We start from the raw sequence: 19271 nt of genomic DNA, 5'->3' as shown, positions 1-19271 counted from the left end.
TACAGTCAAAATGTCTTATTTTCTCTATGGGTGGAGTCAACGATGCCTTGATTACATATACATCAGTCATTGTATGGAATTATTGAGAAAAATATTTTTGTAGCAGCTCAAATATTGTGATATTAGCCTTTTTTTGTCCTGAACATATATGCATTAGTCATTGTGGGGAATTATTGAGAAAAACATTTCATAGCACCTTAAAAACTTCAGAAATTTGCCATTTGAAGATATAAATTCAGTTCAGAGTTTTTGCTTCGTAAAACATCTTAATTGACTGTCAGTCAGGTATTATTAATTTCCAGCAACCCTCAAATCAAAGAATAAATACACTTTACGCACAATTTAGGTGTATTTTCCCTTTAACTCAGGAGATGCAGGTAGCATGTTTTCTACTTAATGTGAATATAATTCATTTAATCTAATTTCATTATGCAATATGTATACTTTGTTGGCATCTTAATCTGAAAACCGGATGTTCGTCTGTAGAAAACCGAAAGTTGTCTCACGTTAATCTTTCGCTAACTTTGCAAAGTTCTTCGCTCGCTCTCGATCCGTGCCGTTTGGTTGCGTTTCGTAAGTTTCAGCGTACAGGTGCACTACAATTGAAGTGTCTGCTGAGTTGACCACTGTAGTTAAGGTGGGAGGATTCTAAAGGGAGAATGCTCTTTGTATTTGGGAGGAGTCTTTGCTGTGGTCAAAGAGCAGCAAAACAGGTCGCATAAACTGTGTCAATGTGTGCAATTCGGCATATCTAATCGCAGCTGTTTGAATTAACATACAAATAGCAGCACTGGGGAAGTTTGCCTTAGACGACTCACACTTTGAAGAGCATGGACTTGACAGCTGTGAGTCACTCCATTCCTCTGAGTGACGGAAACAGCATACCTTTAATTGGACTCGGAACTTACGGGGATCCCCGCACGGTAAAACACGTTATTTAACCAGATTACTTAATAACTTGCATGTCAGTCACAATATCAAAATCACTTTTCAATCTGAGTGATATTCTAAGATATTCACTCATGAAATTTTTTGTTGTTGTTGATAGACCCCTAAAGGAACTGCATACGAATCAGTCAAATTGGCAATTGACATAGGGTACAGACACCTTGATGGGGCTTTGGTGTATTTCAATGAACATGAGGTGGGACAAGCTATAAGGGACAAAATTGCAGATGGAACTGTGAAGAGAGAGGACATCTTCTACTGTGGGAAGGTTTGCAAAAGTTTGCTTTTTTTTGTGCAAGCTTCTGAAAAGTGTAGCTTTTGCCTGCAACACGTTTACAACAACTAATACATTTTCCGTCTGCACTGATTATGCAGTTGTGGAACACATTCCATTCCCCAGAATTGGTTCTACCTGCTTTGGAGAAAACTTTGAAGACATTACAGCTGGATTATGTCGACCTCTACATTGTAGAGATGCCCACAGCCTTTAAGGTATGTGTGTATGTAATTTATTCTTCTTTATTACATTTTATTGATACTCATTGCTGTAAATTATAGTCCAAATCATTTCTCCTCACTGAATATTTTTATTTTCTGAAGCCAGGAGATACATTTTACCCCAAAGATGAGAATGGGAAGTTCATTTATCACGAGACAGATCTCTGTGCAACATGGGAGGTGAGACTTTTTTGGAATTCATAAGAACCCACAGTGACACAGTAGTCACTTTAAATATCCAAGTTCCTCATTCGGTTTTATCCTCGATTTTAACTCTTGAAGTCCCTAAGTGACTTACTGAACATCCTGCTGAGGTTAAATGATGATTTGCGTACCAATGACATCACTTCCAAAATAGCAGCCTGGCTGGTCAGCACATTTGGCAGAACTAGCTAATTTCATAAAGATTGTTTTTGTGCTAAAGGTAAATCTCAACACATTTAACAATGCTGCTTTTGATGTCTTACATTACATCTAAACTGTTGTAACCATATTTCACAAACAAATTTATATCTAAAAGGTTATCAAAATATTGTTGTGAAAGATATAGGTCACATCAGGCTTTTAAATTTATAATTGTCTCAGAAAAACCAATGTGATGCATTTGTCACAATAAAAAAATGATGAATGAGTTGCTCAATTGATTTAGCTGATTCACTCATTTTTAATTAAAACATATTCTGTTAAAGACATTTATATAAATACAAAATATTGTCAAATTGATTAAATTATTAGTCAAGAATTTTTGCATATCAGTAAATAAAACACACAAACAAACTATATTTAACGATCCTATTTTGGTCCTAGTTAAAAGTAATTTCATATTTTTTTTGCAGTAAGGATTAGAATGAACGATGCACTTTCATTTCAGGATGCACTGAAGATCATCCAAGGAGACATTTTTGTCTTTTTAAAAAAAAATCTGAAAAAGGTTTTTTGCCAATCAAAAGCCATGTTAATTGATTTTCAAATGAGGAATACATTTACACTAAACACCATTGTGACATATATGTAACATTTCAGATATTTGCCTCTAGTCTAGGGGGTAGTATTGAGAAAATATTTTCAAAAACGCGTTCCATGTGGTTCATTTATTCTGTGTTATATCCCCTATAATTTTCATTTAAGGAAAAACTGGTTTGGGTTCTTATGGGTTAAGGAGAAAACTGACTATAATTTGATAATTAAAAAATGAAAATCTCTGCCTTTTGTCTCGGCTCAAGTCTACAAATCCATTTATTCACAACCACAGACTCCTGGGGTCAATAAAGAGAATAGAAATGTGCTGACGGTCACTTTCCTGTGGTGTGTGCCCAAAAAACATTTCTGTTCAAAGTCGAATTTGTTGCTTTATGACTGTGCTCTTTTTGTTATGTTGTGGACAGGCTTTGGAGGCTTGCAAAGATGCTGGGCTGATAAAGTCTCTCGGAGTATCCAACTTTAACAAGAGACAACTGGAGCTGATCCTAAACAAACCTGGGCTGGAACACAAGCCTGTGTCAAACCAGGTAGAGAGACCGGATAATAGCACACTATGTTCTGGAGATGAGGCAAATCAAATAAATATATTCAATTTTGGATTAAAGAAAGAAAAGAAACGTCAGACAAACACAAGAAAATGCCCGAAGTCAGTGACTTATTATTTTTCTAAACAAATAGAATATAAAACTGTAGCTACGTCCTAAGAAGACTTGCTTGGCAAATAAACACTGACTAACACTCACATGAAGAATTTAGTCTTTCTTCAGCAACTGACAAAAACTATTTGTGTTTTTTCCCTTTTTTTTTAATACAGGTTGAATGCCATCCCTATTTCACTCAGCCAAAGTTGCTTGAGTACTGCCAGCAGAAGGATATTGTCATTGTGGGATACAGCCCGTTGGGGACATCTAGAGATGCATCGTGGTATGGGAGAGAAATGCACTTATCACATTCAGTTAATGTGTAACTTATAAAAGTCATTGGTTCAAGGATATGACCATATGATCATGAACTTACAAAGGTAGCATTTAATGAAAATGTTATTTGCATCATCATAAAATGCCAATCGTTCCAACAGGGTAAACCTAAAATGCCCCCCACTGTTGGAAGACGAGCTACTGACATCGATTGCTAAAAAGCACAACAAGAACACAGCCCAGGTGGCGTTGAGGTTCAATGTGCAGCGAGGAGTGGTAGTCATCCCAAAGAGCTTCAACCCTGCTCGCATTGAGGACAACTTTCAGGTTTGTTTGTCTTGCACCGGTTTAGACAAACATTCAGCATGCTGGGAGAGCCTGATCCTTTAGAAAAACAGGAAATGTATCAAATGTGTTGTTGTTAACACTGCAGATATTCGACTTCTCTCTTTCTGATGCTGAGATGAAGGCAATTGAGGGATTGAACAAGAATATTCGTTTTGTGGAGCTTCTCATGTGAGTATGCATACTGTGAGTTATGTTTATGTTCCTGTAATAAACAGATGCATAGTATTTATCTTTTATTGACTCAACAGGTGGTCTGATCACCCAGAGTATCCATTTCACGATGACTACTAGATACCATAGATGTCAAGACTTCAATTAAATTTGATCAAATAAGCTGGTTTGTTCATTTTGTTGCATGCTTTTAAATTCTGTGTATTTAATTTAAAATAATTCTGATCATGTATTTCATGAAATCGATTTTAATAAATAAAGACCATATTGTTTTCTATTTTCATTCCAAGCCTTTGTGACTGATTTAAAGACTGAAGTGGAGGATGGCTCCTGCCGTTTGTACGCTGTTCAAGAAACCGCAATCGCTCATTGTTGTTGTATTGTTGCAACAACGGCTGTTTATGAATGTGACATTTTAGATTGAGCATTAAATAGTAAGTTAGATCATATATTCGGCTGTAATGTAACTTTTTTCCCGTCGTTACTGTGAAAAGAGATCCCCCTATAAAACTAATGCTGCCTTCAGGTGCCGTAGGAAATATTCCAGTTATGCCCATTGAAGTGTCTGGTAAAGTGGTACAAAGGGCTGTCAACATATTTTTAAAAAGGTAAACAGTTGCTCAATGTCTGACATCTAGATAGTAGGCGTACCATGTAAGCTTGTAACAAGAAATGCGACCAGGTGTGTCCTTGATTATGAACAGAAAGCCATTGTTTACACTGCCTTTTATTCAACCTGCGAACTCGGAAGTAGTAAAAAGTTTCCGAGTGTTTGTGAAGGCACCATAATAGCTATCCAACCTTGCTACCTGTAGCTAGCACGTTGGCTAATGCGGATACAACACCCATAGACGACGTTATATTATACGGAAAGAGACACCCGGCAGAACAAAGCAAAAGGATTATAGCCTTTTTTCTATGTGATTCCGATTAACCTACTGAAGCCATGGCAGACTGTCCTGCCCAGCGGACTTTCTCAGCTAACGTCAATGTTAGCTGCGCAATGAGCAGCGGCAGCTAAGCTGATTTTAGCCAAATTAGCTAGCTGTATGCTAGTTTTTCATTGCTTCAAAGGCTTCAATGAATGAGGGTTGTCGCACGGACAGAAGGCATCAGTAAACAATGTACGCTTGCTACTTAGACTCCTCCTTGTTGTGGTCCAGCTCGGCTGGTTCTAGCTACCAGATGCTCAAAGAAGTGGACGTTAAGCCCGGAGAGCGAGTGTGATTACGTTAGCTAATAAACACTACCAGCTAACCACGGGACTAATCCAACCGTGGATAACTTTGTTGGGAATGCATCACCACGAAGAAACCATGCATTACACAGGTACACAGACGTAGGAATGCTAGCTTGCGTAACGTAATATCGTAGCCAGCATTCTAACGACAGAGCCGGGGTGTTTTTGTTTCCAATGCTTATTTGAGAATCCTGTGATCGCCCCTGGCCCAAGTCCTGATTTTGTGGAGTTGTCGTTTGCGGAACGATGGCGTTTCTGACTAACCCTGCCCTCCGTCACAGGTAGGGGAGTGGTGGTGAAGACAACCCTAACCCTGGCCTGGCTTGTCCCCGGCCCGCTGTTTACGGATGATGGCAAGACATTGATCATTAGCAGCTCTGTTGTTTTATTTATGCAATCACATTCGAACCAGATTATGACTCGCGACTGGGATGCCATGTCATTGAAGTGAATAGTTATTCGAGATATTTGAAGGATCACGATGGACACGGAGGAAGTTCCCCAAGACGAAAATTATTGGAAATAATCATGGACTGTTGAGCTCAACTGGGTGCATTTTATCAAAAACTATTTTTTTTGTAAAAGTGTGTTTCACTGGCACCACACCAACATGTCGGCATTTGCTGAGTTCGTCCCCCCTCCAGAATGCCCGGTTTTTGAGCCGAGTTGGGAGGATTTCTCGGATCCTTTAGGATACATCAACAAGATCCGACCCATTGCGGAGAAAACGGGCATCTGCAAGATCCGACCCCCCGAGGTAAAGTCTCATCTTATTTTTGAAACAAACATGGAACCAAAGTCTTCGATGGTTTGCCTGTAGTGCTCCTGCGTAGATAGAGCAGGGCCTGCGTGGATTGTGCGATAGGCAGCGACGTTAATAGTTCCCATTAGAGGTCAAATACGGATTACACTCAACAGCACACATTTGGTACTTCGGTAAACTTTGTTTTTTTTCTGTATTACCCAGAATTTTTTGTACAGGCGAAATAGATGAAACAGTTTTCGGTCACAATTCCTTTGTTTTGTTTTCTTCATCGCTAGCTTAAGTTACAGCACAGTGATTGTTATTGTTCGCTGCGAAGATGCGACATTGGGCCCGTGGCTCCTGTCACAATATAAACCAACATGTATACTGTAGTTCTATCTAATCACGAGCAATCACTCGAGTGCATTTACATTTTTTAGGACCTTTTTAAATCTTACGGTGTGTCTTATGTGGCCAGCAAAGCACCGATACTCTTTCAGGACAGACGTAATTACACATAGAAAATAATAGCTTTGAGTGGTCATTATTTATGCAGATGTGTTCCTGTAAAAACAGGCTGAAAACTGCACTTTGACTGTGATTACTGTGTCGTTTCCTCATTGATTGAGGATGAGTTCTCTTATTTTCTTGTCTATCAGGACTGGCAGCCTCCCTTTGCCTGTGATGTACGCAACTTCCACTTCACTCCTCGAGTACAAAGACTGAATGAGCTTGAGGTGAGTTTGCTAAGAAGTTGCATCACAATAATACTTGAGTGAAGGCATGTCGCCCAGCGCTGCTTCATGAATATCATTCAGAACGACATGTGTTTGGTATTATTTTAACTCATTATGCTACATACACCTTGGATAGAACTACGCAGACTCCACCTACAGTGTCTTCTGTCTTGCACCTGTTGTGACGTGTCGTTTTTTTTTTTTTCAAGCCTTCTATTCCTTTTTTATGTTATTTAACATATGAAGAGTGTAGTGCAAGTGCAGCAGGACAGGTTTTCACGGTATGGTCGTGTCTCCGTGTGCAGCCATTCAAATGTCATTGTGCCCGAGGTGTCCAGTGTTTGTGAGAGCAGAACATTGGGCTGCATTTAGAGTCCTCTGTGCTCTCTCTCCTGTCTGTCCAGGCCCTCACTCGGGTTAAGCTCAACTTTCTGGATCAAATCGCAAAGTTCTGGGAGCTGCAGGGATCCAAGACCCGATTTCCTCACGTGGAGAGAAAAGTGCTGGACCTCTATCAGCTCAGCAAGGTAAAATTAGATCAATTTCTTTTCCTTTCCTTCTTTTTTTCGCCCATTTCCTGTGTCTTTTAACTTTTGGTTTTGCACTTGGCTGTTAATCTAAGTGTTGCTTTTGTCCTTAACGTTAGTAAAAATGCTCACCTGGACACCTGTGTGTTTTCAGATCGTCTCCTCAGAGGGCGGTTTTGAGACTGCGTGTAAGGAGAAGAGGTGGTCCAAGGTGGCCGGCAGGATGGGCTTCCCAGCGGGGAAAGGCACCGGCTCACTGCTGCGCTCCCACTATGAGAGGATCCTCTACCCATATGAACTCTTCCAGTCTGGGGCCACGCTGACTGTGAGTGCTGCTCATTTAACAGAAGCTAACACAGTCTGTGTGGGGGATTATATTCCCTTGTTTTATTTTTATTGAGCACTTTTTTTTTTGGCTCAGTGTCCCTCTGAATATTCAGTCTAGAATTGTATTATACTTTGGCATATTCACCAAATCATACACATAATGTCACAGTAATGCTAAAACCTTCCAAGGACCGATTTTTTTTAAAAATGCTTTCGAAAACCCAACTTGTTTTCACTCCGCTCCTTTCTCCAACCAGGGCATCCAGCGGCTATACGAGGAAGGAGACGACGATGAAGAAGAGGTGGATGAGGGAGTCGGTGAGGACGCAGAGGAGGAAGATGAGCTAGATGAGGAGGAGGAAAAAGATGGCGAGGGTGATGGGATGCAGACTAAAGAGCGGCTTCTGCCTGAGAGACGCTCCAGGCGCCTTAAGTCTGAGGTAAACGGGGGGGAAAGACTTTTGTAATATATGTAGACACACCACATAAATGTTTTGCCAAACTGATCTCAAAAGTGTAATAAGCTGTTAGTTATTTGTAATAACATTTTTGGTTAGATATCATTTACATAGAGTGTTATTTATTCCTTTAACATTCAGGCCGTTGAGTTAAGCATCCCTTTCTCAGCTGTGCAGGCTTGCTCCCCAGAGGCCGTCTTGACATTTGACCTTTTAGCACGATCACTTTGTTTCACCGTCTGCTGTTGTTGTGTTTCTCCAGAGGGAAAACAAGGAGCCAAAAGGCCTAAAGATCTTCAGTACAAATCCCAAGATGGTTGGCTTGGAGATTGTATCAGCTGGTAAGTATCATTTTTGGTTGACTTGTGTTTTTACACACGGCTGACACCGAGTGTTTCTATCATCACGCCGCCGCTTTCCCCCTTTTTAGATGACAGATTCAACAAGAAGCAGCGTCACCTCAAAGCCCAGGCCTTCGCCATTAAAATGAGACCACGCAAGGAGACCCTGGAGGTCAACTTTGTGAGTGCCAGTTCATTTCCTGGTGGTTGATGTTTATTATATCTGTGAGGAACCTCTGGACGTGACCACCTCTGTATGTTCTGTGGCGATTTCCCCCCCCCCCCAGATCGACCTCTACCTTTGCCTGGTGTGCGGCCGGGGCGATGAGGAGGACCGGCTCCTGCTGTGCGATGGCTGTGACGACAGCTACCACACCTTCTGCCTTATCCCGCCGCTACAGGACGTTCCCAAGGGGGACTGGCGCTGCCCTAAGTGTGTCGCTGAGGTGAGGCGTGAGCGCTGTCTGGCCAATCAAAAATGAATTACATATTGAGCCCTCGTATATGCATAACGCACATGATGTAAATTTCTATTATAATGATTCTTCCCTCACAGGAGTGCAGTAAACCCAGGGAGGCATTTGGCTTTGAGCAGGCAGTGAGGGAGTACAGTCTGCAGAGCTTCGGAGAAATGGCCGACCACTTCAAGTCTGACTACTTCAACATGCCCGTTCACGTATGTAAAATCCACTCGGCGAGCTAAGAGTATGTGTATGTGTGCCGTTACGTCGCTGTTCTTCCGTCGTCTGGCTGTCACACGTTCTGCGTTAACAATTAGAGGTTCAATGTGTTGCTCACAGCAGGGGATTTCATTATTTCCGCCCTTGTGCCTCCAGATGGTCCCCACGGAGTTGGTGGAGAAGGAGTTCTGGCGCCTGGTCAGCAGCATCGAGGAGGATGTCATCGTGGAGTACGGCGCTGACATCAGCTCCAAGGAAGTGGGCAGCGGCTTTCCTGTCAGGGACGGTAAAAGAAGGCTGCTGGGAGATGAGGAGGTGAGAAGATCGTTACGTTATATTTCCATAAACTCTTCCAAGTGTTGATTTTCTTGAACTTTCTATCAGAGGTTAATAACCAGCAAAGTACTTTTTTGAGGGGGATTCCCTGGGTCCTAAAGGCATTGCCTGGGTCATTTATTCATCAGACTTCCATCTCACAGATCCCCTTAAAGCTTTTTTTCTTTTTTTTTTTTTACTTAATGTTACATTAAGTGAAACCATGACATCTGCCCTGAAGTGAAAGAAAGCACTTTGTTTCTTCTCCTGTTAGGAGTACGCCAACTCAGGCTGGAACCTGAATAACATGCCAGTGCTGGAGCAGTCGGTGCTCACCCACATCAATGTGGACATCTCGGGTATGAAGGTGCCCTGGCTCTATGTGGGCATGTGTTTCTCCTCATTCTGCTGGCACATCGAGGACCACTGGAGTTACTCCATCAACTTCCTGCACTGGTGAGACAATTCTGACACGTGTGAAGAAGTACACTATTAAAAACAAAGAAATACTGACATTTGAAAAAGTAAAATTCTTGAATTATTCATGTTCACAGAATCTAATCTTATTCTGTTCCACTTGTGTGTCTCTTTGGAAAAGAGCATTAGAGAAATATCTTTAATGTTAATGCATTCCTCTGTTCTCCAGGGGTGAGCCGAAGACTTGGTACGGAGTGCCGGCCTCGGCAGCAGAGAAGCTGGAGGCCGTGATGAAGAAGTTGGCTCCAGAGCTGTTTGACTCCCAGCCTGACCTCCTCCATCAGCTGGTCACCATCATGAATCCCAATGTCCTCATGGAGCACGGTGTCCCAGTATGTAGTCTGAGCCGTGATGTTTTGTGGGGTTGGATCTGATTTAGATATTGGTCGTTGGGGTTCATGTTGGTTGTTATTGACACATATGTGCATCTTTCCTCCCTCAGGTATACAGGACCAATCAGTGCGCGGGGGAGTTTGTGGTGACCTTCCCCAGGGCCTATCACAGCGGCTTCAACCAGGGTTACAACTTCGCAGAGGCCGTGAACTTCTGCACCGCTGACTGGGTGAGGGAACAGCAAATACTTCTTCCATTTTATTAAAACAATTTTTTATGTTGAATGTGCATATTCATCTTTCACACATTCCCTTCCTTAGTTACCGATGGGTCGTCAGTCTGTGGCCCATTACCGCCGCCTCCGCCGCTACTGCGTCTTCTCCCACGAGGAGCTGCTGTGCAAGATGGCCGCTGATCCAGAGAGTCTTGACGTGGAGCTGGCTGCGGCCGTCTTCAAGGAAATGGGAGAAATGATGGAAGAGGAGACAAAACTCAGACAGGCTGTCCAAGAAAAGGTAAATGTCTTCGTCTTTCTTTTTTGTTGTTGCTCAGTTTATGCCTGTAGAAGTTCTGGGTGATTGCCAGTTATCTGGCTTTCAACCTGTGCCTCACCTGCAGTTTAATATAGCCGTTAATAGCCTCGACTAGCGCCTTTTCTGTGTCCCCTTCAAACGGCAAGTTTTTTATCGTCACAGTATGTTTAGACATGGCTTCATCCGTGCTCTCCTCATCTACAGGGGGTACTGTCGTCGGAGCAGGAGGTCTTTGAGCTTTTACCCGACGATGAGCGCCAGTGTCACAAGTGCAAGACGACCTGTTTCCTGTCTGCACTGACCTGCTCCTGCAGCCCCGACCGACTGGTCTGCCTCAACCATGCAGCAGATCTCTGCGACTGCCCCCTCGGCAACAAGTGTCTTCGGTAAGAGATCTTTTGGGTTTTGGTACGGTACAAACGATGTCTTAACAATGTACACGACCAGCACACTGTCGAGGAATCCAATTTGTTTTGGCCTCGAACATTCACTTGACCCACATACACCACATTCCCAAGTACATATCTGCATGATATATTTCAGGTATCGCTACGATCTGGAGGAGTTTCCGTCCATGCTGTATGGGGTCAAGACACGGGCTCAGTCTTATGACACCTGGGCAAAGAGGGTCACGGAGGCCTTGGCTGCCGACCAGAAAAACAAGAAAGGTTTCAAACTTAAATACCGCCACAAGATATGTACATGTTGCACATCTCTTTGTGCCATTACGTGATTTATTTTTCTTCTTCCCGTGTCTCTCATAGATCTTATTGAGCTCAAGGTTTTGCTGGAGGACGCGGAGGACAGAAAGTATCCTGAGAAAGTTTTGTTCCGACGCCTGAGGGAGATGGTCAAAGAGGCGGAGACATGCTCCTCTGTAGCTCAGCTGCTGCTCAGCCGCAAACAACGGCACAGGTCAGTGGACATGGATACACAGGGGCCTTAATGTCATCCAAGAGAAAGGCAATTTACTGATAACCCAGCATGAACGGACATTTTTGTTTTTTTACCATTTGCAAATCAATACCATATCTGCTCGGGTTCAAAGGTGAACTAAACCGTCAATGTTTTTCCATGTATGTCTGCAGCACCCGTCTACGGTCCGAGAGCAGTCGTAACCGTACCAAACTGACAGTGGATGAGCTCAAGGCCTTTGTGGATCAGCTCTACAGGCTGCCCTGCATCATCAGCCAGGCCAGACAAGTCAAGGTGACTCTCCTCAATACCTATGTGCCAGCTCAGGCACTCAGTTATCAATGAAATACAGTTCACACCTTGATTAGTTTTATAAATGCCCTTATTTCACCATCAATACTATTGAATAACTATTAAAACTACCTTCTTTTCCTTTACTCACAATGTGTCTGTCACCTCTCGTGTCTCCAGGAGTTACTGGAGAATGTGGAGGACTTCCACGAGCGAGCCCAGGTGGCCCTGTCAGACGAGATGCCCGATTCCTCCAAGCTGCAGGCGCTGTTGGACCTGGGCAGTGGCCTGGATGTCGAGCTGCCAGAGCTGCCCCGACTGAAACAGGAGCTCCAGCAGGCCCGCTGGCTTGACGAGGTGGGCTATCGCGACACCGTTCGGATCCTGTGCGGTTTTGGCCTAGTTGTTGTAATTTGTGGCCTCATGTAAACACGGCGCTGTCCTCTTCATTTCATAGGTCCGCGTCACCCTGGCCGAGCCTCACCGCGTCACCCTGGAGCTGATGAAGAGGTTGATAGACTCTGGGGTGGGCCTGGCTCCCCACCACGCCGTGGAGAAGGCCATGGCCGAGCTGCAGGAGATCCTCACTGTCTCCGAGAGATGGGAGGACAAGGCCCGCGCCTGCCTGCAGGCCAGGTAAGGTTTCACACACGCAAATGCACACGGACACGGTGTTTGCACTTTCCTAACTGATCTGTCCTCTAATAACCCCAGGCCTCGACACAGCATGGTGACTTTGGAGAGCATTGTGCTGGAAGCTAGGAACATTCCAGCATACCTGCCTAATATCTTGGCCCTCAGAGAAGCCCTACTGAAGGCCAAGGAGTGGACATCTAAGGTGGAAGCCATTCAGGTACTGTCTATGTGTACGCTACGTCATTTAGGAGCCTTTCTAATCCATATCTAAAGCAGTGTTTCCCTTTTTTAGGATCTTTGATTGAGACTTAACCTGCGTCTCGCTGCTCTGAATACGGACGTCAGCTGAAATGTCTCTAATCTCTCTACTGCTATGTTTCCACCTCACACAGAGTGGCAGCAGCTACGCTTACCTGGAGCAGCTGGAGAGCCTGCTGGCCAGGGGTCGCTCCATCCCTGTCCGGCTCGATCCGCTGGTCCAGGTGGAGTCTCAGGTGGCCGCAGCACGAGCCTGGAGGGAGAGGACCGGTCGCACCTTCCTCAAGAAGAACTCCACGTACACACTGCTCCAGGTGGGCCACCAGGGGGAAAACAAGTGTGCCTTATCTACTGTCGGCGGAATGAAAACATATTCATATTTTTGTTGCTGTCCTGTGCGCCTCGTCTTTTAGGTCCTCAGCCCTCGCGTGGACATCGGCGTCTACGGCAACAGCAAGAGCAAGAGGAAACGTGTCAAGGAGCTCATGGAGAAGGAGAGGGGAGGCTTTGACCCCGACGCCCTGAGCGACCTGGACGAGAGCCTCGAAGAGGTGCGGGAACCTTCCACCGTCGTAGCAGCCTTCAAGGGCAAAGAGCAGAAAGAAGTGGAGGCCATCCACTCTCTCCGCGCTGCCAATTTGGCCAAGATGGCCATGGCCGACCGCATCGAGGAGGTCAAGTTCTGCCTGTGTCGAAAGACGGCGAGCGGCTTCATGTTGCAGTGCGAGCTTTGTAAGGACTGGTTCCACGGAGCGTGCGTACCCCTGCCTAAGACGGGAACCCAGAAGAAGGCGGGCGTGGGTTGGCAGAGCAATAGCAAAGACTCCAAATTCCTGTGTCCGCTGTGTCAGCGTTCTCGGAGGCCGAGATTAGAGACCATCCTGTCGCTGCTGGTTTCGCTGCAGAAACTGCCGTTGCGTCTTCCGGAAGGAGAAGCCCTCCAGTGTTTGACAGAGAGGGCAATGAGCTGGCAGGTATGGAATTACTGATTAGTACTGCTCTGTCGATCACTGAATTTCCAGGGTTTACTTTTGATACTCTACTAAATGGCCATCCTCACACCGGTCCTTACTGTCCCACCAGGACCGAGCGCGTCAATCTCTGGCCACGGAGGAGCTGTCCTCGGCCCTGGCAAAGCTGTCTGTGCTGAGTCAGCGCATGGTGGAGCAGGCGGCGAGGGAGAAAACTGAGAAGATCATCAATGCAGAGCTGCAGAAGGCTGCCGCCAACCCGGACTTGCAGGTACTTTCTTTTCCATCTTAAATGCTTTTACATTGTTCTCATTTCTGTTCTAAACCAGCACATCAGTGAGACTCTAGGAATGCTGTTTTGAGGTGTGGACTGTAATCTTGTGGTTTCCACTGGGGCTTTGTATGTGAAACTAGAATGCACCAGAAGAGGGCACTAATGTGTAAACATGAAGTAGACCACAAGACCGGCTCTCAAATGTGAATAAATGCAGGGAGTTACAGACGACAGGTGGTCCACATTTGTGGCTAAGTACCTCATCAAATACAACAAAACAGAAGAGACATCGATCGTGTGTGTGTGTGTGTGTGTGTGTGTGTGTGTGTGTACGTTTCTGTTCTTCCTCAGGGCCACATCCAGACCTTCCAGCAGTCAGGTTTCAGCAGAGCCGCATCACCTCGCCAGTCCGTGGACTACGACGACGAGGAGACCGACTCAGACGAGGACATACGGGAGACTTACGGTTACGACATGAAGGTATGTGAGGCAAGTGATGTTCTCCAAGCTGCCTGTAAGCGAGCATGATTTCTTTTTAGTTTTAAATTCCTCCCTGTTACTGTCTGTCTTCTTGCAGGACCCAGGCGAGGTGAAGCCCTACCTGTTCTGCGACGAGGAGATTCCTGTTAAGTCTGAGGAGGTGGTCAGTCACATGTGGCCAGTCGTCACGCCTTCCTTCTGCGCCGAACACGCCTACTCCTCAGCCTCCAAGTCCTGTGTGCAAAGTGAGGCCACTGACTAGGATCACCTGTATTGCTTTAAGTCTGTCTACCCATGATCTGTTCTTGCACAAACGATTCAGCTTTTGTAATACACATCTAATTACTCTCCTCTCAGAGATTCCAGTTTTGTTTGTGTCTCTGATTTAGTAGCAAATGCCGGCCTTCATCATGTCACACTCACAATATTTTACACTTCAGACATGGGCACGCCCAGAAAGCAGCCCAGGAAGACCCCTCTGGTACCTCGCAGCCTGGAGCCGCCGGTGCTGGAGCTGTCCCCGCAGGCTAAGGCCCAGCTGGAAGAGCTGATGATGCTGGGAGATCTGCTGGAGGTGTCCCTGGATGAGACCCAGCACATCTGGAGGATCCTGCAGGCCACGCATCCCCCCTCTGAGGAGAGATTCCTGCAAGTCATGGAGGTAGGGAGGTCATCCATTACTGTATGCAACCTGGTGGCGCACCTGGGCCCCACGGCAAATGCTGCGTAGCGACTAAACATCGGGTTTGGGTTTGAATCAATAGCTCTGGTTGGTTGTGATGAGGAGTTTTGAGATTAGATGCAGGTCAATTTAGAATTGGAAATAGCTATCTCATTTAGTCTTTCCTTCCTTTCCTGCAGCCTGACGACTCTCTGATGGAGAAGCCTCTGAAGCTCAAGCTTAAAGATTCGGAGAAGAAGAGGAAACGGAAGCTGGAAAGAGCCGAGCACCACCACATGCTGATGGCTGCCGCCGCCGCCGCCGGCGGAGTTTCAGCGATGGGCGAAATAAGACCAGCCAAGTCCAAAGAGCTGAAAAGGGTCGGTCTGGAACTGGGCCTCGGGGGCAAACCCAAGAAGAAGAAACTGAAGCTCAACCTCGACAAGAACCGGGAGATGAAGCAGCTGGCCAAACGGTTAGCCAAGGAGGAGAAGGAGAGGAAGAGAAAGGAGAAGGCTGCGGCCAAGGCAGAGTCCGTCAGGGAAGGGGTGGAGAAGAGGAAGGAGAAGAAGATTCTCGACATTCCCTCCAAGTATGACTGGTCCGGGGCCGAGGACTCCAACGACGAGAACGCCGTGTGCGCAGCCAAGAACTGCCAGCGACCCTGCAAAGATAAGGTGAGTGTTCTTCACTGCTTTTGAAAAATACTCCGACTAAAACGTTGGGGATTTGATATAGAAATGTCTTCTTCCCACAAATATAAGTCTGAGTCTCAGTACTTGAGATTGTGTTGACATCACGTTGCAGTGAAAGAGGCACAATCGTAGATGAGTGATAGCTACAGTTTAGCAATTAACAGAGGTCAAAGGGGACCATGTGACCGTGCGCCGTTTTAAGACTAAGTTCTCTATGTTTCAAATAATGTTTTGAATATTCATCAAAATCTATGTATTTACTAATATGGACTATATCTGGGTGATAACTGTCACAATGTAAAAGAGTCCACTCAGTGAGGTCCTGTTGAGTCCAGAACTGCTGCAACTAAGTATTCTATCAATGGTTGTGTAATCCTCCCAATTATGTTCTTTAAAAAAGGTCAGAAAGGAAAAATGCCGATCACAGTTTTCCAAGTTTGCAAGATGATGTCTCCAAATGTCTTATTTTGTAGTTAGTTTTTTCTTCACAAGTTTGCTCTATTTTCACAGGTCCAATATTTTTCTTTTTTCTTTTTTTATGCCTCCGCAGTGTTATGTTTTCGGGTTGTCCCTCAGTCTGTACCATTCTCATCAACGCGATGTCTCAGAACCGGCTTTACAGAATTTCTTCAAATTTCGTACAAACTTCTCCCGTCAAAAGCAGACTGACTGACTGAATGAAGTTAGGACTTGAAGCCGTGTTAACATGTAGCTCGCCTCCAACTCTGCGACGCTGTTGGAGGACCATGATGTTCTTTTCGTCAGTTAGACCATTCTTGACCCTCCGCAGTAACGTGGCAGTAAATTCTGGTTCGACCACTTTCATCGCAGGAAGTTCCTCAGAAGTCAGTTTGTTTGCTGAGTTAATAACAAACGCTTCTCAAAAATGAGCATCATGGAACTTGAATATCAACAGCTGATAACAGCACTGGAACACCTTAAAGAGAGTTACACATAACGTATTAACAGGTCACACGGATGTGGTCCTCTTTTCGGAGACGGCCTCGACCGACCGCGACTGTCCGCCGAGTTAACCAGTGGCCAGTCGCCAACCCCGGTGTGTCCGACAGGGCAGCCAATCAGGAGCCGAGGAACCGGTGGGCTCACAGCTCAGTGGGTGGAGTTTGGGAGATGAAATTAGGATGGCCGAAGGTGGGGTGATTAACGTTTGTGTGTCGAGATGGAGATTGAGTATTTCCTCATCTGTTTCCATCTCACAATCAAAAAGTATGTGACTCTTAGTTTTTAAATGAGGTCCACTTATTTAGTAGTGGCTTTATTAAATCTATACCAGACAGAGGAGGAGATGAAAAATGATTTTTGACGGGCCTTAGAGGTGTGTAAAACACAAGACCATTTACAGACCATCAGTATTTTGCCAGTTTTCTTTCAGCTCTGTTTTTCAGTACATTAGCTCAAATACAAACACCGACTGACTTGTATCTTTAACACATGCTGTTAAACATTACAGTAGGCTGTTCTTCCCGAATTTTGTGTTTTGCTTGATAAACCACAGCCACGTGTTTTCTTTTTTTTTTGGTCGTCGTTGGTATCTTTCCCTCACGTGTCCCTCACCTGTCTGCCCATGCGTTCCCCAGGTGGACTGGGTGCAGTGCGACGGCGGCTGCGACGAGTGGTTCCACCAGGTGTGCGTGGGCGTGTCGTGCGAAATGGCCGAGAACGAGGACTACATCTGCGTGGACTGCTCCGGGAAGGCCACCGGCGGAGGCGGAGGGATGACCGTGGAGGAGGTGGCGGAGGAGGAGGAGGAGGAGGAGAGCGTCGTGGTGCTGTCCACGTCTATGTGCAGCGTGCAGAGTCTGCCGTCGCCGTCCGTCGTGGCGTCGTGGTCTCACGTCGCCTCCGCCTCTCATCTAAACCCAGCAGCCTCACATCAGCAGCAGCAGCAGCAAGAGCCTCAGCAAGGCAGTTAGCACTTACACAAAAAAAAAAACAGCCTAGGACTGAGTTTCAAAACTGTACCTCACACAATGAGCATAACACAAGACCTAGTGCCCAGGCTAGTGTTTCAGCCTCTCAACCTGTAAAACAATAGCCCTTTGTGAATGAATCTGAAAGGAGGAGGGACAAAACAGAGGTGTTTCTGCGACCACCTTGATTATAGAGCACAAAAAAGAAGAGAACTCACATCTGGAACTCAAAGAGGAGAGTCCTGCAGTCACCGTGTGGCTTCAGCAAATGTTCTCTCTCTCCAAGCACCGAGATCTGGTGAAACGGTTGTTAGTACACACGCAAGACTTAGTCCTCCCACGACAGTTTGAAGTCTAGAAGCGTCCACCAGCTACTTCCTGGTCTTCCCCTGGACAATAACGTGCCATTGGTGCACTTAATTCAAGTCAAACACCCACTTACTCCAGCTGTTGTATTCAGTGCAAACGGGCAAATAAACAAAATGTGTCCCCGGTCGTGTTTTACTGGACGCCCTGAGCCGCTCCCCCTCTGCCCTCTGTGTGGCCCTTCAGTCAGTAACATCTCAATATGTAGGACTCCAGACTAGGAAAAACACAAATGGTTGTAATGTAGTGGAATTATTTATAATGTACATACTTTTAAGCAATTAAGCAAATGGATTGTGGCTTTTTTTGTTTTGTTTTCTCACCTTTAATAAACTATTCCTAGTCAAATGATTGATGATTGTGATGTTTTTTTTCTTTGTGTTAATTTATGGTCAGAATGTTTTTATAAATTTGTTTCTTCTTTCTGAACATATTGTTGAATGTCATATATATTCTTATTTTAGTCTTGGAAAAGAAACGGAGAGAGGACAGGACAACACATCGTGCAAACAAATCAAAAGTACAATTTAAAAGTGCAATGTTATGGACGTATCGGTCAAGATTTAAGACGAGCAAGAAGTCTAGCTCTTGTGTCTCTGGCTGAAGTGTCAGTACGATTGCTGGGTCAAATTCTGAGGGCTCAACAGTGATTTATGGCCGTGCCATTGAGAGGTTGGTTTCAAGTTGTAAGTTCATCTTCACATTTCCTGTGTTACTCGTTAGGCTCAATTAGAGGAGACGTGTGTTGACGTGTTGTGGAGCTCTGGCATAACGATTTCCTTAAAGAATGTGCTTTTTTTTTCGTGTTGCATTTCTTTGTCCCCTCAGTTATAAGCAGTGTCAAATGTGCATCTTGTGTAAAACAAATTCATTTATAGATTATCTTTTTTGGGGGGGGGGTTTTGTTTTGGGAAGGGAGCAGGGGAGGATTGTGTGTGTGTGTGTGTGTGTGTGTGTGTGTGTGTGTGTGTGTGGGGGGGGGGGGGGTGCTGCTGCTGTCACTTCTAACTCGGCCGAGTCAAATCCGGTGCGAACTGACCCGAGCTGCTTCGCTCACCTCTGCCACTGTGCTGACTGGGAGAGTTGGCGCTGCGAGGCATCAACGACACAAACAGTAATGGTACATAATTGATTGCATAACGTCTGCTCTGTCATCTCGTACCACCACATCCCCATCGCCCGCTGTTTGTTGTGTTCACTCTGCCTGTGAGTGGAAT

At 45.2% G+C, this 19271-nt stretch overlaps 2 protein-coding genes across 3 annotated transcripts; both read left to right on the top strand.

Moving 5' to 3' along the window:
• Positions 1-475: 475 nt before the first annotated feature.
• Positions 476-4533, top strand: LOC116393346 (aldo-keto reductase family 1 member D1-like). The gene is made up of 9 exons (XM_031865590.1): positions 476-923; positions 1049-1216; positions 1324-1440; positions 1549-1626; positions 2832-2954; positions 3242-3351; positions 3506-3671; positions 3778-3860; positions 3941-4533. The coding sequence occupies exons 1-9, from the start codon at positions 831-833 to the stop codon at positions 3981-3983; spliced, it is 981 nt and encodes a 326-aa protein (XP_031721450.1). The 5' UTR covers positions 476-830; the 3' UTR covers positions 3984-4533.
• Positions 4534-4659: 126 nt separating this feature from the next.
• Positions 4660-18405, top strand: kdm5a (lysine demethylase 5A). Of its 2 annotated transcripts, XM_031865581.1 has the most exons (29): positions 4660-5860; positions 6508-6585; positions 6990-7112; positions 7267-7437; positions 7697-7879; positions 8160-8238; positions 8328-8419; positions 8526-8684; positions 8795-8914; positions 9075-9233; positions 9508-9689; positions 9880-10042; positions 10153-10272; positions 10364-10558; positions 10781-10962; positions 11120-11244; positions 11341-11491; positions 11665-11785; positions 11963-12139; positions 12240-12418; positions 12497-12635; positions 12811-12990; positions 13090-13650; positions 13760-13918; positions 14273-14401; positions 14499-14646; positions 14842-15062; positions 15263-15739; positions 17356-18405. In XM_031865581.1, exons 1-29 carry the CDS (start codon positions 5714-5716, stop codon positions 17689-17691), a joined length of 5256 nt encoding a protein of 1751 aa, XP_031721441.1. In that variant the 5' UTR covers positions 4660-5713; the 3' UTR covers positions 17692-18405. The 2 variants fall into 2 exon arrangements, with proteins under 2 accessions (XP_031721441.1, XP_031721442.1); XM_031865582.1 differs by lacking the exons at positions 14273-14401; positions 14499-14646; positions 14842-15062 and having other exon boundaries at positions 13760-13784; positions 15672-15739.
• The last annotated feature ends 866 nt before the right edge of the window (positions 18406-19271 follow it).

Source organism: Anarrhichthys ocellatus, unplaced genomic scaffold (genome assembly GCF_004355925.1).
Source record: "Anarrhichthys ocellatus isolate YVR2014 unplaced genomic scaffold, GSC_Weel_1.0 scaffold33, whole genome shotgun sequence".
Taxonomy (NCBI): Eukaryota; Metazoa; Chordata; class Actinopteri; order Perciformes; family Anarhichadidae; genus Anarrhichthys; species Anarrhichthys ocellatus.
The sequence above is the reverse complement of the archived record's forward strand: the minus strand, read 5'-3'. Positions and strand labels throughout refer to the sequence as shown.

Bases quoted from the DNA above. Each gene is read 5' to 3' on its own strand.
- LOC116393346 (XM_031865590.1), top strand. From the start codon at position 831: ATGGACTTGACAGCTGTGAGTCACTCCATTCCTCTGAGTGACGGAAAC. The intron at 1,441-1,548 runs GTATGTGTGTAT...TATTTTCTGAAG, and splicing joins AGATGCCCACAGCCTTTAAG to CCAGGAGATACATTTTACCC. The intron at 1,627-2,831 runs GTGAGACTTTTT...TGTTGTGGACAG, and splicing joins ATCTCTGTGCAACATGGGAG to GCTTTGGAGGCTTGCAAAGA.
- kdm5a (XM_031865581.1), top strand. From the start codon at position 5,714: ATGTCGGCATTTGCTGAGTTCGTCCCCCCTCCAGAATGCCCGGTTTTT. The intron at 11,786-11,962 runs GTGACTCTCCTC...TCGTGTCTCCAG, and splicing joins GCCAGGCCAGACAAGTCAAG to GAGTTACTGGAGAATGTGGA. The intron at 13,651-13,759 runs GTATGGAATTAC...CTGTCCCACCAG, and splicing joins AGAGGGCAATGAGCTGGCAG to GACCGAGCGCGTCAATCTCT.